At 38.8% G+C, this 25,941-nt stretch overlaps 1 protein-coding gene across 1 annotated transcript in view; it reads right to left on the bottom strand.

Moving 5' to 3' along the window:
- The window catches only part of plppr1 (phospholipid phosphatase related 1), a gene marked incomplete at its 3' end in the record, with an annotated part of 55,817 nt that overhangs the window by 20,116 nt on the left and 9,760 nt on the right, over window positions 1-25,941 (bottom strand). The window contains exons 2-3 of the mRNA XM_083929243.1: window positions 16,609-16,718; window positions 1,060-1,248 (exon numbers count right to left, since the gene is read on the bottom strand). Coding sequence (XP_083785369.1) covers window positions 1,060-1,248; window positions 16,609-16,668 — 249 coding nt within the window. The 5' untranslated portion in view covers window positions 16,669-16,718. The remainder of the gene's footprint in view (window positions 1-1,059; window positions 1,249-16,608; window positions 16,719-25,941) is intronic.

Raw genomic sequence — 25,941 nt, forward strand, 5'->3', positions numbered from 1 at the left:
TCCAGATCTGCAGCTAACTCGGGCCACGGCTGATAAAGGGGACCAAAGGCCCCTTCCCTACTTCCTTCACTATTCTTCTGGCAACCTCGCTCAGACCACTACCAGCTTTGACCTTAACCCTCATTTTGATCGAATTTTGATTGAACTACACACCTGTAAGGTTTCATCACTGTTTCTTATACAGTTGTGTATTCAGACACAGGCAGACAGACAGACAGACAGGGCTGGGCGATATTCTATCCTGATATATCATGATATATAATGATGTATATCATGATATAGAACATTTTCTGGATATTCACTACATACATAATCTATATGGTAGAGCCTATTTTTGTACTACTGTGTGAATTAAATACTTGACGAATGAAAAGTACTGAGTATTTTCTTTTGAGAACTAAAATTAAAAAAATAATAATTCTTCCAGCTATACACCGACTACGACACCAACTTAAAAACAATCTGCACACTTAAAATGATATTCGCTTAAAATATTTCAAAACAGATTTACTGAGCAATTTTTTTTTTTACTGTCAATTTAGACGACACAATTGTGTATCATGATATCTACATACAGACCTTTTCAACGGAATTCCATTGCTAGTCAACAGCCTTGGTCCTTGGTAACTTCCTGTGAGCTGATCTCATTCACATACACTGTATGTATATGCAACAGGAAATAAACTAGGACTATTTTGGAATGTTTATGTTTACAACTTTAAAAATGTCCATATGAATTCACCACAATAGGATTCCATTGAAAGACGATAACTTATCGTATTGAATTATTGCCAAGCCCTACTTTCGGCTACAGTAGGTGTCAACATTTTGCCCTGATGTCACACAAGTTTTAAAACAATACCAGCGTCGCTGGCACAGTTGGTGAAGACAAAGCAGAAAAGAAATGGGTTTCAAATGAACAATGGTTGCTCTTTTAAAGAGAAAGAGACTGAATTAACACATGTATGCCACATCTGATTATCCCCATTTACACTCCAGCATGTGGTCGTGGGTTTTTAAATACCGCTGTGAAATACACATAAAATGGCTTTTACTCACTACAGCAGTGGGAGCAGCAGCCACCACACAGTACAGGATGAGAGGGGAGATGAAGCTGGACTCCTCTGTGCCCGGGTACGGCTTCATCAGCTCGGCGTCGTTACAGAAGAAACCCTGCATGTGCACACTGAACAGGTCTGTGCACTCCATGTAGTAGGCCAATAACACAGTGCCGGACATGATGACGAGCTGGAAGAAAAACATGTCGGAGCAAGATAGAACAAGAGAGTAGAGAAAGTTGAAAAAGAGGAGAAGAAAAAGAAGAAAGAGAAGGGGGAAAGGGGGATTTGTTAGTTGTATATCCAGTGCACTGAAGGCTATCCTCCTTGATTCAGTTTTCGGTGTTTGAAGGGAGTCGATGTCATCAAATTAGTTGTTTTACGGCTGATCCCTGAACATCACTGCGCTCCTCTCTCAGTCGTGATGTTTCTAACAGGGTTTTAACACAAAACAACCACATAAATCCTCTAAAAACCATCTGTTTTCCTCTCTCTCTATCTGCTAACTCGTCGTATACAAGCCCCGCACCACCATCCTTTACCACCTCCTCTCCTCCCTCACCCCCTCATCCTTTTATCCCTATAACATCGTCTTTTGTCTCTGGCCTCTTTTCGCTCTCTTTCCAGAATTTGCTGCAGGCAATTTAGTCTTTTTATTTTTATATATGGCATCCTTAGTCACTGATGACGAACGAACACCGGGATATCAAATGTAAGACACTGTGCACAGCAAGGCTTTTAATGTGGTTTCAGAAAATCAGCTGCGTTTGTGTAATTTAGCCATTCATTAGATCTGTAAAGCCTTTATGGTGATTGCTGGAGGGTGACCTTACAGATGTTCTTCATGCTGTATTATGTTATTCTGTTGATTGTTTAGAGCATGTGTTGCAAGACAAACTTTCGTGTGAATTGACAAAGTTTTATCTTACCCATGTTATTATTATAATTACTATAATTATTATCTGCTCATATTATGAAATACCGGTACTTTATGTGCAGATACTGCTGCCAATCTAACCCGCTGGCACATGGTGATGTTTTTATACCAAAGTAAAGTGATGAGGCGTTTTTCTATATTTTAATTTATAACATATATCATACCTTTAAAATATCGGACAATAATGTCCTATCACAGACATATCGGTATCTACCTGTGTCAAAATATGTGGTCCGATATATTATTTGCTTTATTATCTTATTTTAATTTACAGTATTCAGCATTTCTGAGTTTAAAATGATGGAAACAAGACTCTAAGTCAAGACGTATGGCCGTCTTAGTCCAGCCAAATAGAATGAGGGGGAAAATCTGATGCCTGACAAAAACAAAAAGTTTGTGTGGTCTTTATTTGTTCCTTGGTGAAGAAATAATGCAGTTCATTAGCTGTACTTTCATGATTTTATGCATTTTTGTAGTATAGGTGTTTACTGTAGGTCTTACATGGACAGAACATTTATTAAAAAATTTTTACACAGCACTTCAACAGGGCATCATAAAAAACATGTGCAGAGTGCAGCAGGGTATATTTTGTCTAGTATAATCCTCTCTGGAGAAAAGAACACAGCCCATGATGTGATATGCTTGCTTCTCTTTTTGGCACATAATATAATTATATAAAGTATTAGCAAACAAAACAGGCAGATGACAAAAATTCAGGTCGGAATGGTGCAACCGTGTATTTTGTTGTCCACTGTAATGATTGATTGAAATAATATATTCCTATGACCACAACTTGTTTTGTTTGATGGACACATTTGCTTTTGTGAGTGTTAGGGCATTTTGAAAACAAATAGACTTAATTTGGCCAAAATTAGTGTATACATTTTATAGATAGATATATATATTTGTGATAAATGTGTTAAAGCAAATGAGAAAAACTGTAATGTTAAATATTAGGGGCACAATATATTTATCAGTTTAAAGTCAGTTTGCTATCCGCCAATAAATATTCACTGGGTACACACTGACAAGTCTGATTTGACAGATTATGTCCAAGCAAAAGTTACAGTAGCATTCGTTTTGTTTAATTTAGTGTGCTAGAAAAAAAAAAGAACATTTAAAGAGTCAGAATTGTTATTTGTTGTTGTTGTTGTTGTGTTAACAATAGTGATATGAGTTTGATTTGGTTAGGTCAGATACAGTATATGGAAAATTACATCATACATCCTAGCCTTCTTACCTTTAGGTTTGCTTGAACTACAGTTTATGAACTACTTCTTAAAAAACAAAAATGTGAAATTATCAGCTATCATATCAGTATCAGCCATGAGAAGCAGGTGATTGTCGGTTATCCATATAGGGTAGGGAAAAAAGCACAGACGGAACTTGAAAGAGTTGGATATCTTAGTCAGGCAAAGGTAAATGTAAATATTAGTCACGGAAAGGTTACATTAGGAGTAGTAATAAGATGCTTTTATTGATCCTATAGGAATCAATAAAAGTGTCATTACATTACGAATAAAAGACAAACGATATTCAAGTTACAAGCAGTCATGTCAGACTATCCTCTCACATTTGTCTGAAAATGTTGAATGGTTTTGCTCAAATAAACATCATGTAGAAGACATAGAAGTGTTCTAAATGGTTTCGGACATTTGCAATACTTCTCTCTAACACCAGATGTCACAATGCTACCACAGTAGGATGAATATTGCTTCAAAAAAGAGGACAACCCAAATCTCAAATCATGTTTTATACAAAAAGAATATTCCATAACCTGGTGGGACAATATTTATTATTACACATGTTCAGACAACTAAACCAGTGGTTATGACTGAAAACATGTAGAGTTGAGGTCTATATAAAGTACATATTTCATTTCTTACTGCCAAGACATCACATACAGCATGAGCATTAGGAAAGACATCTATCATTTAACAGTGTGATTAAAAATAAACGAAGCAACAGTTTCTGGGTCTCATAATAAATAGAACTAGTGATGCACCGACCCAGGTATCAAATTAGTGCTTTGGCACCCCATTTTTAATTAAAAAACATTTCTACAAGCACTGTCAGCACAACCTTCACAGCAGATCCATAATGTTGTTCTGAATTCCAAATGGGGTACCAAATCAGTGACATTCATATGAATAAAGTGCATTAAAAAATTATATTGACTAATTTTGTGATAAGGAAACGAAGCCTTGGTAATCATAAGCTGCATGCTAACATTAGGTTCCGTTTCTTCACTAAGGAGCAGCTGGCTACTAACTCATTCTTTTTTCTTTTCTTATTTCTAGTCTTTATAGCGAACCTGGAACAGCCTGAAGCTTACAGTAGCTCACCCTCTCGTTCAAACAATTGATCTTTAATTTGCCAATTGACTTTAAAGGAAAGCTTGCTTTTTTAAACTGAAAATTGCTTCTGGGTGAAGAAAACCGCAGGTATTGCAGTATTATCTCGTTAGGAAAAGGTTAAACTGTTATGTTAGAGTTTCTGTGAGTTTGGGTTGACATGCACGTCATAGTTAAAATAGATCAGTTAGACCAGCTGTCAATCACAGCTGATCCAGTGTGGTTTTATGTTTTATAGCTTTAAAGAGGATAGCCTAGTAATTGGCTCAAGCTTGGGTATAAAAGCAACCACACATAGACCAGTACATACTAGTTGTATGTTACAGTATACAGGTACATTTTAACGCAGCATATAGTAAACACCTGGCTTTCCTTAGGCAGATACTACAATAAAAGTGAAATATTCATCATATAATATCATTAAACTAGTCATCCTAAGAAATGCAGTGGTATCAACCATGTACCAACCTAGCTTTTTGGCAAAGGGGCTAAAAAAAGTGCTCAAAAGTTAAGCTAAAATTTGGCAAAGCATGGCCATTTTCACAGGGGTCCCTTAACCTCTGACCTCAACATATTTAAGTGAAAATTAGTTCTGTGGCTACTCACAAGTCTCCCATATACAGACCTGCCCAGGTTAGGTTAATCCCATTCAGTTTGGGGCAGGCATTCACACGATGTATGGCATTCCTAGGCACATTGAAAATAAGGGAGTTTCTGAGCAGTTTCGAGAACGGACGTGATGTCCAAATGTCAAAAGTTTTTAACAACAAATCACAGCATACGTTTTTTTTCTATGGTGTTCCTTGAGGTCTTAGTGTCCTAATATGGCATTTTAGAGGGGTTTTTCAACCCTAGTTATCAATTATGGAGAGGTCAAAAATGGTTACATTTAGCAGCACCAAATCTGTGTAACCAAAGTATAAACCCAAAAATTGCTGCAACAACTTATACATAAGTGAGCATGAGAATCGCCTTCATAAACTTATATCAGAATGTACTTTACTTTTTATTTCCAACCAGAAAACATTGACAAACAGTGCTGAGTTGCATCTCAATTTAATCTTTAGGTTCCCAGCTTTCGGATGATGTACACCACCTCTGTGTCATCTACTGTTGACCTACTAAAACCCCCCGAACATTCCCTGCCCCCCACCCCTAAAACCCTAGAAAAAGAGGGCAGCATGGTAAGTAGGTAATGCATAACCATTTTATCCACTGTAAAATATGGAGCGTGTGTGAACTAGGCTGGATAATAAGGTAAGAAAGTGACAGAGAAGAGAAGAGAAGAGAAATTTTGGCACATCTAGTCTTGTGACAGATGGTCTTGGGGAGATGTTATGGTGTGTGTGTGTGTGTGTGTGTGTGTGTGTGTGTGTGTGTGTGTGTGTGTGTGTGTGTGTGTGTGTGTGTGTGTGTGTGTGTGTGTGTGTGTGTGTGTGTGTGTGTGTGTGTGTGTGTTATTGGTTTCAGTGCCAACTTTTTGAATAACACTGAGCTAGTTAGCAATATTTTTGGCTTTCTTCTGTTATTACAAAGGTACCCTGCCGTGGAAAACATTTTTACAAAGTCCTCATGCATCAACTGCTACTGGTATGAGGAACCATAATACCTTGAACATTGTGGTTCTACTTTTAACTAAAGGCAAACAGCATAGGTAATGAACAGAAATGTTTAAAATCCTCCTGCTGATCTTAAAGCAGCTCGTCAGCAAATAGCAACTGACAGACAGACAGAAATGCGATCATTTCATGATTTCATGTTGTTCCACAAATACGCTCCAGCAAGGTAATCGGCTAGAAACATTATTCATAGGTCTCCTCTGAAAATATGTAAATTCTTGCGCTTACAAAAAATACCATGTAATACCTTGTTGGATCACAAACCTAAGGAGGTTTACAAGGAAATGCCTAATACCTGAAAAGGGCTTGGCCAGATTAATAAGAGGGGTGTACACTAGGATAAACAAAATATCAAATAATAGCCCGGGCTATTATTTATGTCAGTCAGGTAGGAGACTAGGCGTATATCAGCAATCGTCACACACACGTCAACCCATCAAAATTCGGTGGGGGTGGGTCATGGCAGAAGTGCATTGTGAAATAAAGATGCTACCTTTGGTGTATCTGATCGAGCACTCGGTGCTCGACTGTTCATGACTGTGTCACTCGGCGTGTGCGGTGATTGATTGTTCCTGTATGTGTGTTATGAAGTTGTGCGGCTATTAAAAGAGCACATGTTACAGCCTCGCCTCCGTGTGTGATATTTATCATAGAGACCCACAATGCGCACTACAATAGTCCCGCAATAACATAAAACCACAACACTACCTGCTAATGCTTGAGCTAAGCGGCGCATTGTCTACCTTTGGAGTTGGCGGAGTTCTTCAGAAGTGACACCGAGGAAGCAGAGTTCATTGGATTTAGTGATTAGGAGTGACAGATTGTTTGGTAAATGTATAGTATGTTTTATATGTTATAGTTATTTGAATGACTCTTACCGTAATATGTTACGTTAACATACCAGGCACGTTCTCAGTTCGTTGTTTATGCGTCATATAACGTACACTTATTCAGCCTGTTATTCTCTATTCTATTTTTATTTTAAATTGCCTTTCAAGATGAAATGTCTATTCTTGGTGTTGGATTTTATCAAATAAATTTCCCCCAAAAATGCGACTTATACTCGAGTGCGACTTATACATGTTCTTTTCCTTCTTTATTATGCATTTTCGGCTGGTGCGATTTATACTCCGGAGCCACTTATAATCCGAAAAATACGGTACTTAGAACATCACCTTATTTGCATTTGAAAAAAAAATGCCCCAAGCTCAATCACAACAGCAACCGCATTTGTATTCATTCACCTGCCTGGATTCAGCCAGTTATGGTTGCTGGTACGAAGCATTGAGCTGGTTGAGAAGATTAACATGTCCATGAACAGGCTGTCCTCATTCACTGTTCATACATACACCTACGAAAAGTAACATGCTGTAATGCACATGTAATCCACATATGTATTACTGTTGAAATTACATCCGGAGCAAAGAAAGAAATCAGATGACGTTGTATAAGAAAAATCTGCGCAGGAAGGAGGGCCATGTCCTGAGAGTACTAAACCAAAGCACATCCTTTTTTTCTAACATTAACCAAGTCATTTGGTGCGTAAACTTAACCGTCACAGTCACCTACCAGCCACTGTTTTACAGCTTTAAATGGAATGGAATATTTGGTAAGATATCATACAAATCTGTTTCCGTCATATTTCATTAGATATCATATGACTTGTGCAGAACTTTTTGTAACATATCATACAAGCCTGTTGATGAGAATGCATTGCCATGAACCATTTCTTTCTCCTACATTCATCCCACTCACACTCTCTCTTCTAGATATCTACCTCCATCACTCACCCCCCTCATTCTACTTCTCCTCACTATAAATCAAAGAAAGTCATGAACAAGCAGTGAGCTATGAGACATGATGAGAGTCATCGGCCTATTGCAATTTACCAAAACAGGCCACGAGGGACAAGCAGTTTCAGCTTGTTCAGCCTGATCTTACTCTTACTCTCTTTTCTTGGTTCTGAGTCAGGTATTTATTTACTTCGTTTACAAAAGTACTGTATTTCTGTACAGTTTTGAGGCACTCGTACTTAACTGTACTGAAGTATTTCTATTTTGTGCCACTTTAGACTTTTACCCCCACATTATTCCCTCATTATGAATTCGCTACCACAGGAACTAAGGTCAGCTACAACGGTGTCTTCTTTCAAAAGCAAACTAAAAACTAATCTTTTTTTCACAAGCTTTAGGGAAGGTTTAAATTTGGGTAAATGGGTAAGAATCATCCCATCTCATCTTATCTTCAACAGCTTATCTGGGTTCGGGTCGCGGGCGCAGCAGCTTTAGCAGGGGACCCCAAACTTCCCTTTCCCGGGCCACATTAACCAGCTCTAAGTGGGGGATCCCAAGGTGTTCCCAGGCCAGTGTGGAGATATAATCTCTCCACCTAGTCCTGGGTCTTCCCAGAGGCCTCCTCCCAGCTGGACGTGCCTAGAACACCTCCCTAGGGAGGCGCCCAGGGGGCATCCTTACTAGATGCCCGAACCACCTCAACTGGCTCCTTTCAGCGCAAAGGAGCAGCGGCTCTACTCTGAGTTCCTCATGGATGGCTGAACTTCTCACCCTATCTCTAAGGGAGACTCCAGCCACCCTCCTGAGAAAACCCATGTGGGCCGCTTGTACCCGCGACCTCGTTCTTTAGGTCATGACCCAGCTTTCATGACCATAGGTTAGGGCAGGAACAAAGATTGACCGGTAGATCGAAAGCTTTGCCTTCCGGCTCAGCTCTCTTATCGTCACAACAGTGCGGTAGAGCGACTGCCACACTGCCCCGCTGCTCCAATCCTCCGGCCAAACTCACGCTCCATCGTCCCCTCACTCGTGAACATGAACCCGAGGTACTTGAACTCCTTCACTTGGGGTAAGGACTCGTTCCCTACCTGGAGAATCAGTATTGTTGTTTTTATAAATTATTAAAGGTATTATTTAGTTGTCTTTTGTTTTGTCTTTTTATCCTTTTGCTTTAACTTTGAAGCAAGTTAAGTCTACACCTGTCTCTACAATACATTGATTTTGACAGCAAGTTGCTCTGAGTGAGATTATTATTATAAAATATAATAATTTAATATATGATACCATGATGTATTACTGTGTATAAAGCTACATGGCAGCATAAGTAGTTCAAATTAGCCCCACATAAACTAGTTGAAACATAAGTGATGCTTAGACATGAATAAATCAATTAGTATATTTTAATAATATAATACATCATTCTGAAATGGGTGTATCTGCATAATGAGCACTTTTACTTTTGGTACGTATGTCATATTTTGATGCCAATATTTACAGTATGTACTTTTACTTAAATAAAATGTTACATGCAGGACTTTTACTTGTAACAGAGTACATGTATTTCTACCCTGTGATACTGCTACTTAAAAAGTTCTACTGTAAGTCTTTCTTCCATCACTGGCCAACACTACTGAAATTGAAATAGTGGTGCAGTGTAATTCCCGGTTGCCATTTCTGTGACAGTTTTACACCTGGACAAGTGTCTCTTTAACTTGTGGCTCCATTATATTCACTCCCCAGCTGGCGTTATGCTGCATTAGCTGTTTGAAGGGCAGACTGGCAGGGCTGGCTGTCATAAAATGCTTATACAAAGTTACTGCAGCATGCCATTATCCTTTTCCCTTGGAGTGACCATTCACCTCTGCTACCCAAGATTCTGGCAGGGCATTCTGATGCAGCCATCTACCTATGTTACATGCTACATGCTACATGCTACAAGTGAACAATAATTACCTGCTAGCAACATTTATAAATCCCCTAGTTACAGGCCTCTGACAAAGCAAAATCTCTGAGTCTTAAGTACAGTAGAAGAAGAGATTATATAGCATCTTTTAGCACATTGTTTGGCTTACAACTGTTTTTGTTCACATTCTTTGCTTTCATCAACCTTGTTTTCAGCCACAGAAGGAAGCTATTTCATAAAAAAACTGCTCTGATAAACACACTGAGAGCTACCAAACACCTAATGCAAACGAAGTTAGCAACTAGCTTGTGTGAACATATGGAAGTAGTTATTGGGTAAAGAGACAGATATTTGACAGAGTGAATATTATGCTTTCATTCATCTGGTGGGCAGAAACACAACTCCAAATGAATCCTAATATTGCTCTGTGTCTGCTGGATGTGTAGGCAGCCAGACAGGCTAACAGGTTCCCCATCTCATCTTTGTAGGTGGTTTTACATCAAATTGTGTAATCAGCTTGTTGCACTGCACCAAAGTTCCCATTAATATCAATTAATTTAGGTTAGGTTAGTTTTGAAAAAATAGATAAGTTGATAGGCTACAGGTTTTTGCAGCTACTAGCATAGTGTGCTTCCCCAATGAGCCCTGAATGAACCCAAAAATTAGTTAGCATTTTTGAAGTTACCGTTACCTTGTCAATGGGTTTTTGAATAAATAATAAATAAGCTTTTACATCTTTACATCTGGTTAAAAGGTGGTTACAAGTGACTAAATGAGAATGCAGACATTGTCAAACGTCATCAAACACCATCACGCCGCACACAAGAAATCATTTGGAAGCAAGTGATGGTGCCATTGTAGTCATGTCACTGTGGTGTAGTTCATAGACATTAGCTTTTTACTTCTTGCAATTGCATTTAAGCTGCTGAAGTCTTATTAAACAAAAAGTGTCTATCATATCTGACTATAGTGACTATCATAAACCTTTGTTCAACACAGAGAATATTTTCTACAAAAATCCAAAGGAAAAATCCCATTGGCTTTTGGTCGAGGGAACGAATGTGAAGCTTATTTCTGGATTGGCCTACAAAAATATGTCATCCCTGCAGAACTCTGGTACTTAGTCTGATATGACCAGCAGCCTCAGGTGGCTTATATTAGCTAATGTCAGCAAACCAAAGAATGACTCAACTTGTGGTCCTGTTAGACCATTGTTTTAGCATTTGACTGTGACCACAGCGGCTAGTGTTATAGTCTCCCTTTAACTCAGTAATAAAGGGTCATTTATAAATAGTGTATGGCTTAGGTCATATGACTGGGTTACTGAATGTTTGCTTTTCTGGCAGATTTAGAACCACTTTGCTATATTGCTTTGGTATGTTTGTAATTGCATTCTACACATCTAATTGTATCATAATAAAACTCATAAACTATATCATTTCATAGCCGTCCCTCCCCTTCCCCAATTTCTTCCCTCCTGTCGTCTCCCTGTCTCCAAATTATCAGTCCCACTTCCCATCTCCTCCCTCACACCCTTAAAACAACCAAGAAAAAGTTTTATAAATCAAACACCAAGTCCTAGATTTTAATTTCACTGTCATGTTGAGTTAGTAGAAAGAGGGGGGAAAAGACAGACAGAAATGGGCATCTGAGTCTGGCTTGCCCGGATTTAGAATGTGATGCTACACTTCGGTTGTCAAACTTGTCTTTGTGTGACACAGCTCTCTTTTTGTATGTATTAAAAAAGCTGGAATATAATGATGAATAGTCAGTTAAATTTGAATCTGGGCTACAAATTAAGACATAATAATTGTTTTTTACAGTCTTCAATAAAAATAAATTACAAACCACTGTATGAAATAACTTTAAATAAAAAATCTTAGCAGTACAGCAGCTTGTGCCATTTATGATTTATCTATAGTATTGAGGGTCAGTCTTCTGTGCCTGTATTTCAGGTATGACGTGTAAGCTATTTATATTTTGTGCATTATTAAATCTACTTTTCATTTACCCATAAAACTCATGTCTCCTATTGGATCAAATATAACTAGTTTTTCATGGGACAATATTTGTTTCTCCGGGGATGTTTAACTTGAACAGTGTAGTGTCAAGATTACTATATTAATATCTATTTTCTATAACTCTTAGAAAACTGACCTGAACTGGACCAATATAAATTATCCTTCTGCTTAATAAACATACAAAGTGTGGCTACAAATTAATTAAAAAAACTGCAGTGCATATTTGCAGATTAACTCAATACGTCTTTAATTCTTCGGTCAGCATGTTTAAAAAAGGAGTAACAGTAATTATGTTGTTCTCAAGTGGGTCTTATAATATTTTCATCAGACAGCTCTTACTATTTGTCCCATGTTGGACACACAAACATACACAGCCTGTCACAGCCTGACCTGGTACTATTGCTCTCCAGTTGTTTTTTGGTGTGTGGATGTGTCTTTCAAGAGCTGATGACCTGCAAACAATCACCTGTCCATTCAAGCCAGGCACGATTCCTATTTTAGCCTCGGTCTTCCTCTAGCTGTTGCCAGATTGCCCTGAGCTTATGCCGAGTTCTCAGGCCACTTTGTACAAATAAAGACAAAAATAAAATACAAATAAGACAAATTTTGCCTAGCCCTTGCCTCTGCTTCACTGCCTGACCTTTTGGATTAATGTACCTTCACCAGCCCACAGTTAATGGTGAGTCTTCTCCTCAGGGTCTGACAGTCCCAGTGTGAACAGTTGGGAAAACACATGAAAGAATGATTCAAGGATTCATCACATGAGCTTCCAAATTAGATTCCCATGTTATCTTGTGGGTCCTGACACTAAAACGTGAGTCACAGATTAACAATCCCTCAATATCAAAAGACAGAATCCCTGCTACTAGCCCCTGTACATATATGACTACTTGTCCTCTCAGCCTCCTAAAGACAAAATATCCAACTCCAGGCATTGCAGATTGCAGGCATGTTACCTGTTCAGACTTAATCAAAACTAGAAGGTTTAATTAGGCTGTTTTTTAACATGTGATTCCCCTTTTTTAGAGTCCCCCAAGTTAATGCAGCTAAGAGAGAGACACAGCAACATCAAGAATAATCACTATCTACGGGGATATTTTCTTTTTTTGTTTTTTCAAATAATGACAGCCCAGAACATTATTACATCATACTGGTAAGGAGAGATTGAGCAAGATAAAAGAAATAAATCATTTTTTAAGGTTGACAGCGGGAATTTCCACAAATGATAGTCAAGAAAAGACTGGTTCATAAGGCCCCGTCCAGGGGGAAGTATAGAATAAATATGTTGTCTCCCCATCTTTACTCCTCACCTCGGCCTATAATTAATTTCTCATAATTTTTGCACCCTTTTGCTTCCTTCCCTCTGTTTAACTTCCTTCATCCTCCACATCTCATCCTTCCTTCGTCTCCCTTGTGTCCCATCATCCTGTTTTGTCTTCCGCAGTCCTTTCCACATGGCAAACGGCAATGAACAATAACCATCTCGAGTTTAGACAACAAGTTACATGACTAAAACAAATCACCATAAATAAGCATCCTCCACCATCACACTGCCTCTGGCGCTGGAGCTGCTCCAATCAGGACGCTTTGGTCCAGTCATGTGACGGCACTGTCCCTCTGCCTTTGCTCTGCTTGTGACAGGAAGGGTGAGTAAGATGAAAAGGGCAGGAAAAAGGGAGGGAGAAACAAAGGAGCAGGGGAAAAGTGAGGAGTGATCCAGGGGAGGATAAAGGAGGGGAAGTCAAGAAAGGGCTTCAATAACACGATGAGAAATAGGAAGAGATGAGGAGAGAGATTGGGGGACAAGGCAGGTTCGTTGGAGGAAGGAGGGGCGAGATAGAAATGAGGTTGTGAGGATGTGACAGAGACATCAAAGAGGCAGAGGGAGTGAAAACGCAGACGGGCAGAGAGACACAGGGAGGTGGACAGGATGCTTTTGAGAGCTGTCTGTGAAGAAGAGGGGGGAGTAAGTGAAAACAGTCATGAAAATTAAAGAAAGCTTGCTAGTCAATGGGCTATTACAGCATTTCTCTGGTGAGCACTCTGCCTGTGCTCTGCTGCAACATGGAGAAAATACATGGTGTGATCCATTTTTTGGATGTGGAATTTCACTATCTTGTGCTTGTATGAGTCTCATATAGATCCTGAAAGTCAACTAATCATAAAACCAACATTTTTGTGGAGTGTGACTTTGAACTTCAACATCACAGGGCTGGATGGCAATGCTATATTTTAACTGGGTAACTTTCAGTGGAGTCCTATTGTGTTATCATTTGACAGAACTAGTGTTGTGTCCATTCAAAACGAAAGAACAGTTGTCTAGAAAATGTTGTATAGTTAGCTCAAAAATGTATCTTTTCAATGACTTTGGTTACTATAAACCATTGAAATGAGTAATTGAAGTCGTATTACACATTTGAAGAGTTCTGTGTGATGTAAAGCACAGTGAAACACAGTACAATCATATCAAACAATTGTACTTATAATTTAGGATATAAATGCCAATATTTGAAAGATACTGTGAATCTGGACTTCAACCAGATTAAAACTGCACTTCTGCAACATAGTAAAAAGTAAAAAAATAAATTTAAAAAATAGTTGAAACAGCAGATACCCTGACTTTTAACCTCAGGTGCGGGTTAATCCAGCAAAAACACAGCATCCTGCATTTCCCATAATATACCTTTTGTCAGACCCTCCCTATCAGGCAAACATCAATCTTCATGCCTCCAGTTTTCAGAATAGGCTTTCTGCTAAAAGGTATGTGTCATCTCTCATCGAGCCTGAGCTGAGATAACTCTGATGACATCATCTGGGTTATCTTTTCAGACTTTCAAGAGGTGTTGACAGCGACGCAGAACCGATAATACTCCTTCTGATGAGTAAACTGAACTTCATGTGTTAAATGGATGGACAGATTTGAACTGAACCTGCCAGTTTGGAGTGATATAAAATAATAAGGGGGTGAAGAGGGCAAGGGTTTAAAACTTTACTTGTGGTTATTTGTCATTTCCCTCATCTTCTGCAGTGTTATTTACCGATTCATCAATAACCGATAACAGCTGATTTGCTTCATTCTGGTTTGTCTATCAGGGATGACCAACTCTGAAGAGGCACATGTTGCTATGGTAACAGTGAAGCCTCCAAAACGTTTTTTTAAACACAAAATCTGATTAGCTGATGGTTTCATCATAAACAGTGTAACAGTACGGCAGCTCATACTGACTCATTTTCACACTACTATTATCACAGAAAATATGCAAATCCAAGTGAGAATAATGGTTAGGAAATTGGACAATTTTTGTTTTATATTTCAAACCCACCTCCAATTCTCAAAATAGCATGTTATTGAGTTTGCCACCTACATGTTGAACGAGGGATGCTGTTACCAACATAATAATCAGTTACCCATTAACCCCCCTCTAGTTACACATCCTAATTAAACAAAGTAAACAGCCATGATTAGCAATGTCCAACTGAGCATGTCATGCCGAGTTCCAGCCAAGACACTTGAAGGCTGTAAATGAGCAAATTAACGTACAATGAAGACAAGCTGTCCAACAGAAGGGTTTTCTATGTAAGATGAAACACTTTGTGCCGATTCATTTTACAGGATGGTGCTTGGAATGTGTCTGTATCCAGTAAGTTTTTGTGGTAACAGATGCTTGACATGCCGGTTTCTCCCGTGATCTAACTCAAAGTCTGGCTGTGTGGGAGTAAAACTGACATTGTAATTGACACGAGTGGGATTTCTACTATGTCGATCACAGCATATATATCTGATATATATATGATGTTGACAAACACAAATAAGAATAGACGGTGCAACATTTACCAGCAGTTTTAGTTCATTTCTATTACCCTTCCTGAATGAATACAGAAGGGTGAAGTGCTTATTATTCAATCTAAGAATAGTTCATACCCGATATTAAACTTGCAATGTGTCAAAAACTGATTTCCCTGGCTCCAATGCCTGTTGTTCCCAGATGTGGTGAGGTGCTGCTGCAGAGTGCAAAGTTAAATTCAAGGTGTCGAACTGACACAAATTTTAATAAAAACTGAAGGTGTATCATTGCCATCTCTCCATGCTGATCAACACAAAATTCCATTTAAATGATCGAAATCTTACTAATAAATAACTTAAGGTGTCTTAAGTTAACCTGAAGAGAACTGCAGAGCATATATTGTGGATCTTACATGAGAAGTACTGCAGCAAAAAATAGGTAATATCTCACAAGGCTGCTCCAAAAAGCAGCAAGGTAGAAAGAACGTCACGGATCAAAGGGGCAATGATTGTCACGTTTCACTTATCTTGGAGGACAAACCAAGACATGCAGGCATAGCAGACGATTTTATTCACTTAGTGTGTGAAAGAGTCGAAGGTGGAAGGCCGTCAGAAAATATGAAACAAAGGTCAGCCAAGAAAAAGGCAAGAAATAGAAGAAGAGGTGTAAACTCATCTGAGACTGTTCGCAGGATACTTCCTCAGAGAAGCGTGTGTGTGTGTATGTGAATGAGAGAGAGAGAGAAAGAAAAAAGAGAGAGAAAGTAGGGAAAGGCGTCCTGAGACATCTCTCTGATTAAGGACTTTCAGCTGATGTGGTAATTAAATATTGAGCAGCAGAACAATTCTCACACACACACACACACACACACACACACACACACACACACACACACACACACACACACACACACACACACACACACACACACACACACACACACACACACACACACACACACACACACACACACACACACACACACACACACACACACACACACACACACACACACACACACACACACACACACACACACACACACACACACACACACACACACACAAAGCTTTCCACTCATTCCAGCACTTGATGCTCTGGTTGGCTGTGTATAATTTACCATCACACAGCCTCTCACCTCTACAAAGATGAAACATGGGATGATGGAGTAGCTGCGCAGGGTGTTGTTGGACGCCATCTTGTCTCCTGTCGGGAGACTTCTCCTTTCAGGATTCACGGCAGCTCACTCTGCAAAGATAAGAACATTTAGTGTCAGTTTATTATCTGATAATGACAGAAGTGCAGCGATTCCATTTCTCCCTAATATACCAGATACATTTTATTTGTCAAAATCATAACTTTTGGAAAGCTGACAGCCAACCACCCATCCGCTCAGAGTTGATCCGTGGTCCCAGGCGCAGAAAAGGACAAGCAGAATAGCTTGAATGACCTATTTCTATCGCAAATTCTTTTGGGGTATATCAAGAACTCTCAGAGCAGCTTGGAGATTCAGTCCCTTTGTGTGAGTTGTGTCTTAGATCACTCTTTAGGTCTCCTTCCAATCAGGTGTGCCAAAGGTGGACTGGAGACTGAAGCTCCTGTACTGTAAAAAGTGAGATGTCCATGTCTTTTGCAGGTTGAGTTGCTTGATAATGTGAAAGCATCACAACGCTCAATCTACAGAGAAATGCACAAAACATGCATTCAGAAACTGTAAATACTGGATCTCACACTAGTTAGTTGGACCAGTCCTTGCCTGCTCAGATGCGTACATGAACTGATGAAGCCTCTTGGATGAGAGGTGAAACGTCTTCCTAGACAAACAACCAGTCCAGTTGTTTTTTGACTGAAATTGCTTTGAGGATAACGATGATCTGGACGAATGAGAACATTCACAGGCTTATTCAGAAAATGTGACTTTAAACAAGCTGTCAGGACTTCTGTAGTGTTGTGATATCATAACTATACTTCTCCATAGCCAGGCCTGGTAGGTGCACTTACAGGAGTTCAAGTTAGGGCTTCAACTAACAATCAGTGTGTTTACATGCACAGCAGTAACACGGAAATGGTCTTTTGTCAGTTAAGGGATTAATTAGATTATTAAAGTTCACCCTGTATACATGAGCGGGGCAGAATGGGAAAATGACGGCAGTAACTCTACCTCTGGTACAGTAGGTGGCGCTCGGCTCTGCCAACATACAGCTGGTCGGAATACAGCTTTTTTTTCTGTTTCACCTTTGTCAAAATCAAAACAACTTGGAAAGTGGGGGGGAAATGGATGACTTTTTTGACAGAATTACAACAGAAATGGGTCTTCTTGGTTGTGATGTTACTTGCCATTGCGAAGTCCTCCCCCCTCAGTTTAAAGGTAGAACGTGTTGTTGTTTTTTTTTAATGTTCTTCGGCGCTGCTGCTTCCTGGTATATTATATTTCCAGTTCAAAAGCCACTGCCACAGAGTGGGGAGGGGGAGTTATAACCTACGGAGCATGCGCAGACGGGTAACCCGATCATAATCGAGCAACGCTGTTTACATGCACAAATAGTCAGGGTACTGAAGGAGTTATCTAGGTCTGTTAATCAGGGTATGCAAACTCTGATTATACCTGGGGTATGGTGTTTACATGGCGTTACAGAAACCAGAGTATTGCCTTAACCCAAATATTATCAGGTTTTTAAACTGCATGTTAACACACCCTCACTCTCATTATCAAATAACTTGTTGCTATCGTATTAAAGGATTGTGAAAATGTTCCCAGAGTCAATGGTGATGATGGTTGACTTCTTTAAACAAAGCCTTACAACTGTAATTTGCAATAATATAAACTAGCAAATCCTTACATTTGATAAGCTCAAAATTGAATAGGTTTGTTTCAAAGATGACTCTAGAGGTGAAGATGCAGGCTTTATGGACCTCGGTGGCAAGGCCTGGCTAGTTCCCTGCAGGTCAGACCTATACAAAAGACAGTTTATGAAAGTTATCTGTCAAGGCCCTCAACATCCTGGTAACACTTAAACTGAGGAATAGCTGCATACTGTGCTATATAAACATGTTTCCCTGTCAGTTAAATCCTAAACAGCACTGAATTTGCCTTCAAGAGATAATGTAATATTACACACATTCAATTGTTAAAAAAAAACAGAATCACAAATCGCAGTATTAATAAAATGTACACAAAATGAACTTGAACTACTGTGTTTTGGTTGTAAACATCGAGTAGAGACTGAAATCACACTGATAAAACTGATCTCCGTCAGTATATGGTGCTGCTTCTTTTCCTCCTGTCATCGCGTGTTACGGCATTTCATTATAGCTTCTAATTGTCTCAAACAAAGCCATGGCATTCCCCCATGGAGAAGAGCGAGCTCATTAGCAAGAGTGGGAATCAAATAGAAATATGCAGAGAAGAGGAGAATACTGGAAAAATAAAATTGCTGTGATACAGTATATTTTTACTTTTGTGGATCTAGACAATTGGACAAAATGGCTTGTGGCAGCAGTGTTCTCTATTGCTGAGGACTGACGGTGCATTGTCAGTGGGTGGAAATTAGGTGGTTTTGAAAAGTCGTTCTGGAAAGCCAGAAATGTCAGTATCTGCCATAATAATTGTTAATTTATTGGTAATAATCAACAAACGTATTACCCTGCGCAGAGATTTAAGGGTCGTAAATGTGTTGCGGGGCTTAAATTGTGCTTAATTCACCATTTAAGAGTAACCTGTCTGATCTGAGCTCTCCCTCTCTTCCTACTGAGCAATTCTAACTGATGAAAGGCAGCGAGTGTGGTTTGTTGTGGATCCAAGTTGAAGAGAAAAGGAATAGTTAAGTGTTTCAAATTTTACATTTAGAATCTCTTTTTTTTCCAACTAATTTTTATTTGTACTATGTACTGTAATGAATTGTCGGTGAATACCAGCAGCTCAGTTTAACCACTGGAGAGATGATTAAGCCAGGTTCCGTTCAATTTCAAGATACCATATTTCTGCTGAAACATTCACAACATTTCCACCTTTGTTGCATTTAATATGAGGTACTACTTAGCAGTTCACAACCTAAAAATTCAAAAGGGGTGATACCAGTGTAAACATAAAAAATCATGTGGGTGTGTCATTTTCACATATCTCTACTTATACATAACAAGTATATACTGGTACTGACCATTTATGCAAATTGGAACCCCATGTTTTCTTAAGCAAAAATGACACCAATTGTCACAGCCAGCAGCTTTTAAAACAAGCCTCCATCCAAATCCAGTAACCAAATCTAAATTTAAAATATGAATATTTCATCAAAATAACTTTATTTTACATGTCTTGTTTTAAAATTTTGCCAAAAGTTAACAGTTTGCACTGAGTAGATACTGTAAAAACTAAATTTCAATTCTGCGCTCCCTAGTTTGACTGGGAAACCCTGAATGACTCGGCTGAGACTAACAGTTACGTGACAAAGGTTCAGCGAAACTTTGACAGAACTGCAAGCTGTTAACACAGAGTAGAGCAGAGAGGACAAGTGAGGTTGTAAGTATAGGTTGTAAAAATGTAAACAGTTCAATATGTATCGCATGTAAATCCTTGTTGGCACTTGGATTAGATAGATTCCATTTTCTTCCCAAGACATTCAACTTTTTTACCTTTATGATTTATGGTATCAAAACTGTCATACTGCACAAAAGACATATTTTAATTATCCCCATTTATACCCATGTCCCGTTTCCATAGAGTTGCATGACTTTATATTGCAGTGAAAAACAAAGCCAAAGTGAGTAAAATGTAGAAACTCTCACATAGTGAACAAAATGTGGACAATGAAATTCAGAGTCATAACTGTCATCATATAAAATGTAACATTATTACATCATAGTTCTAGGGATGCAGGAATATTTGCTACAAATAGATCAGTTAAAGGATAAAACTATGGTATTACTATAGCTACAATATTGTACGTGCATTGTACTGTATATCTTGTCAGTTGCTTGATTGTAACTACCAACTTAAGCTGTTGTTAAATTATTGTAACATACTTTTACGCCTCAACTATTACTCCACCTACCACCCAGCCAAGAATTAGTGTTAAAGCAATAGTTTCACATTTTGGAAAGTTTTAGTTGTATGAAAAGAATGATACCACTCTCATATCTGTCCATTAAATATGAGACTGACGTATCTTAACCTTTTCTTTTTGTAAATCACCCTTCTTTCTTACCCTCAGCAGTTTGTTTTCTTTTGGGTTTGGGTAGAAACGTGATCACAGTGCTCATTTGTTAGCAGTGAATACACAGCACAATGAGTGGCTGAATTGACACATTGGCACATGGAAACGGACTTTGCACCAGGGAACTCAGAGGGTAGAGACCAGCTGGTCTGTTTTTAGTTATAGTCTCTTCTTTGATGGATTTCCAATGATGTGGCTATTTGATTGTGTTTTGATATTTAATACTAAAAAAACATCACTGAACCAATTGCTTAAACTAATAAACCGTTATATCTTAATGTTCATCTAGAAATGTGAAAACGTCTGTATTTTAAGTTTTAAAAAAAAACAATGTAGGCCCTCATCAAACAAAACTAACTCAGTAGCGTTTTTAATCCTTGCCAGGCAACACCCGATCACTGGTCCACAACCTAAACATTGTTTAGCTGTGAATTTAAATGACGTTGGGTGCTTTTACACGCTGAGTTAAAGGTTTTTTTTAACTCGGCATTCAAGTAACCCTCGCCAGATGAATTTCGTTCCACTAGTTCCACTCATCCATCTGGTATCACTCCATAGGAGAAGGATTTGGGGACTAGTGAAAAATGGTTGAGTTAATAAGGACCGCCGAGTGTGATTTTTATAGATGTGACATAGCACAGAAACGACTGTTTTGATTGAGACAACAATGGTGGCTCGCATCGAGGAAGTTTGCTGTGCGGGAAGTTGCTGTTTATCTGCCAATTTTCCTTGCACAGACGACATTGATCATTTACCGACATTCTGTTGATTGCACTGCTGCTAAATCCAAGATCTTTTTAGGTTTTCCCTTCATCGCTCTCATCACGCTCTCAGCATCACAGTTTGGTTTGAGAGGCTAAAAGTCCTTGCCGCAGCAGCCTGGGTTCAACTCAGACATACGGCCCTTTGCTGCATGTCGCCCCTTCTCTCTCTCCCATTTCCTGTCAACCTCCAGCTGTACTATCAGAAGAAAAAAAATAGAAAATCAGCAAGCAAAATGCTTAAGAGAAGCTGCTAAAAACATGCTAAAACGTGTTCTGTCTGATCGTGGCCTTGCCCCTCCTATCTGTTGAATCAGACCAGCATTCTGCATATGAAGAAGACTGTATTGTGACACAGGTCATTGTTGATGATTTAGGTATAAAGAGACAGCAGCATAGCAACATAGTTCAGCTACTAAACGCAGAACTCTCATCCTGATTTGAAACCAAACACTCCAATCTCATCGAGTCATTCGACGCAGGCAGACAATGATGCTGACAGGTCTAATCAGTCCCTGAGTGTCTGTCCCATCTCATTTAACACTCAATCCAGGCTAATCAACCCGACATTAGATGGAAACAATTTGGACCTCAGTCTCTGAGCTCTCACAGCTCTTAACACAGCAAAAAAATTCTGTTTGGTGTTTGTATGTAAAGCACAATTCCTGCCATACTGCCATGTCATACTTGAAACTTTTAACACCTGTCCATGTGTGACTTCAGGGCATAGAGTTTCAGAATTTAAATTGATCTTTATTGCATGCAAAAGATTAGTGCAAACATCAAATCATCGTCGACTACAGAGACACTTCAGCAGGGTGGATACATTTCAGTAGGGTGGATAGCTGGATAGAGATTGAACTAAGGTTTCCAGGTGATAGATGGTCTCACTTAAATTGTTAACACACATTAAAAGTCTTATAAGCCATAATTGCTTTCAGTAAATATAAATAAATAAAAAACACTACTGCTAGACATCCTTGGCATCTGTCTCACACATTAACAGTGTGATCGGCCTCCAGTGACTTAGTGACTTTTCAGATTATAGCAAGTGAGGAGGCATCAGCTACACAGAGGAAAGTGACTCATGTTTGTAATGTGGTAAAAAAAAAAAATCACCCCAAATTAAATATCCATAATAGCCGCTTTTAAAGTGTTAAATGTCCGATACGCCAAGATATGTGGCCGCTTTTTTTCTCTCTACTACCACCAATAGGAGTTAAATTAGTCAACATTTATGCAGCTTGCTTGTTTCAAGCCAGGCAAATGGAAACAATTCATGTAGCCGACTGTGATTTTTATCTCCCCGGTAAATTAGAATTTTTGAGTTTTCCCATAATCTACGGCGTTGTTCCCTGTATACAGCAGTAATAAGCAAAAGATGATAACTGAAGTGCTGCCCGTACCCTGACGCCAATACCCACCTCAAAGCAGGACCAACTGAACCGTATTACAGGTAGATGTAAGTGATATAACACTTACTGAAATATGAATGTACTACTAAAGAGGTCTATTATTTATATCACTCTGGTATATTAACTGCCATAACATGTAAGTCATATTCACATTACTATAGATATTTTTAATGTTACTCTTACTTTTGTGGTTGCTTGCATCTCTGGGACTGCCCTGGGACTGTTTGTCTTTGTGTCTGTCTCTACTCTCTTTCTCTCTTTTTTTATTCCTCCCCAACCGGTCAAGACAGATGGCCGTCCTCCATAGAGCTGGGTCTGTTTGAAGTTTCTGCCTGTTAAAGGGAAGGATTTCATCGCCTCTGTGTGCACGAGGTTGCTGGATTAATACTGTATATAATAACTATAATAATTATTACTATTAAAGATGGTGCAACTTGTTGCTGCTCATGGGGGGATTGTTGAGTCTCTGTAAATCATGAATAAGTCATGGAGTTTGGTCTTGACCAACTCTATATGTAAAGTGTCTTGGGATTACTTTTGTTATGATTAAGCACTGTAAATAAAATTGAAATAAATTATTATAGTACAATGATGACAAATATTAACGTATGAATGCAAAGAATAGATCTCAAGATGTATTTTATTTTGTAGTAACATGACTAGAAATAATGGAAAAATAGAAGAACTTGTGATTTGCTCAAAATAGTTGGCAAGTATAGTTGTTTTGATGCTCAAAGTGGCTACAAACCTTATATCCTTACAGACACGTGGTAAACTGTGCACTCAGCTTTTATTTTGCCTCGCTCTACGGGCAATGCTGCAGAGGGAATAGACAAAAAGTATGCCGATTTTGGCAGTTGGACTGTGAGCTTGATGATTTGACTGGGGGCTTTGTGACAGATGATTTGAATCAGAAGATTTAAGGGGGGCTGCACTCAATGTCAAAGAGTTTAAACTACATTCAACAGAACACCCTTGCAGCTCGGAGGAGTCACAGTGCTGAACAATCGGACCTCATCACAGTTAAGCCTGACATGATTTCTCTTCTTCTCTCGCCTCGAGACATCGCAGTTTCAAAAGATGAGCCGAAAGATCACAACCAAGGAACATTTTTCTTCCAATTCCAAGAGCCAGTTAATTACAGTCAGATCAAAAGGTGATCAGATCGTCTTCCCAGAGGCGAGCTCATGAAACGAGCAGCCTACAGGCCTTGTCAGGATTCATCAGCTTCTCCTCTCCACTCGGCCAGCCTGTGATGACTTTGTCTAGACGCGACTGCTCTCCCCTCAGAGATGGCAAGAGCTGACTGTGAAATATTGAGCCCACAAATATACTCTGATTGACCATCTCCTGCTCTCCAGCTGAGTTGTTCTGGCTGACTGTCTGTGACTAAACCGTCATAATGACAGAGTCGTTGATGGAGCTGGAGAAATATGACTTTCACTCATCTCTACCAGGATGCTGGGCCCTTCTTTCCTTCTGTAGCGAAGGAGCATCAGTTATGGAAGGGTTAACAGAATTTTAAAGCTACTTCAAAGCATAATGGTAAGAATATTTTTGATGTTTTGGCCTAAACAATGGCCATTAAAAGCAATCTTAAGACCCTGGAAACGTGCGATGGACATTTTTTATGTGATGGACATTTTAAAAAATATCTTTTTTTAATTTATTAAACAGTTAATCAAAAATTACCTATGAATATAATTGTCAGAGCTCTAAAAACTGTGTATATTTGAGGTCACCTTGTAGTTAATTTGGGGAATTACGTTTTTTTGCTTTCTTGCTGAGAGTTAGATGACAAGATCGATACCACTCACCTTAGAAAAAGTATTAAGATACAACCAGCAGCCAGTTAGCTTATCTTAGCTAGAGATAAGCTAACTAAGCTAGCTAAACTATCTGACTGCTGGCTGTAGCCATATATTTAATGGAAAAACATGAGAAAGCAAATTATTTTCATACTAAATATTTTTTATGATGCCAAAAATGACCTGATGACAGTCAGTGTGTTAACATGCACAGAAGTAACCTGAGTATGGTAAAATCATAACTACTATAACTATATATAACTATATCTTGGAAAGGGACTTGGTGGTAACGTTAATTGCCATGGCAAAGTCTTCAGTCGGTTTAAAGTTAAAGCTTGCGTTGTTGTTTTTTTTCGGCGCCATTGCTTCTGATCTCTTCTATTTCCGGGTCAAAAACAACTGCCATGGAGTGGGGAAAGGCGGTTATAACCTACAGAGCATGCGCAAACATACGAACCTACCATATTTTGGCGTTTGATAAACCGGAGTATTACCTTAACTTGAATATAATCAGGTTTTTAAACTGCATGTGAACGCACTAACTCCTTGTGACTGAACCTTACTAACCAGTGCTACACAAAGTTACAGTAACTTAATTGAGGCTATTTAGAGCTTATTCTTCTTTTCGCATCAATACCAGCATCTTTTGCTTAGAAACACACCAACTCAGCAAACCAGTCTGTGTCCAAACTATTGTTTCTGTGTCACTGTGCTGAAAATGCTCCTGATGTCACGAAAGAGTTATTTTCCCATTTATTATACAACCCTCATAGACCATAAATCGCCTTTTCCATAAGGCGTCTTCCTGAAATCAGAACTGAGGAAAAGGCTAATTTTCAACCCAACAAAGTGTTAACATCTCATTGTGAACACCTCATCTGCCCACTGTGCTGTGAACACACACTCACACAAACACAGAGCTGTCCCATAGCTGCCACTCTTGCCAACAGAGCATCTTTGTTGCTATATATAGTCCTCTTAAATACTTCCCTTGTGGCTTTCTAAACAGTTGGAAATAAAAAAATTCTGTGGAAAACAATAATAATACGTTTGTATTGTATTTAAATTTGTTGACAAATTAATACAACCTCTGCTAATGCACATTCAATACATTTGTGCTACTTTCTTTAAAAGCATCATTCCAAATTCGCTCACTCTATCATACATATACAGATAGAGCGAAAGGAATGAAAGAGTGAGAAGCAGAAAATACATGAGAAAGAAAAATTGAGGAGGAAGAGAAAATTAAGTGAGGCATGAATCATGTTCAATAAGGT

This window comes from Echiichthys vipera (genome assembly GCF_963691815.1).
Source record: "Echiichthys vipera genome assembly, chromosome: 16".
Classification (NCBI taxonomy): domain Eukaryota; kingdom Metazoa; phylum Chordata; class Actinopteri; order Perciformes; family Trachinidae; genus Echiichthys; species Echiichthys vipera.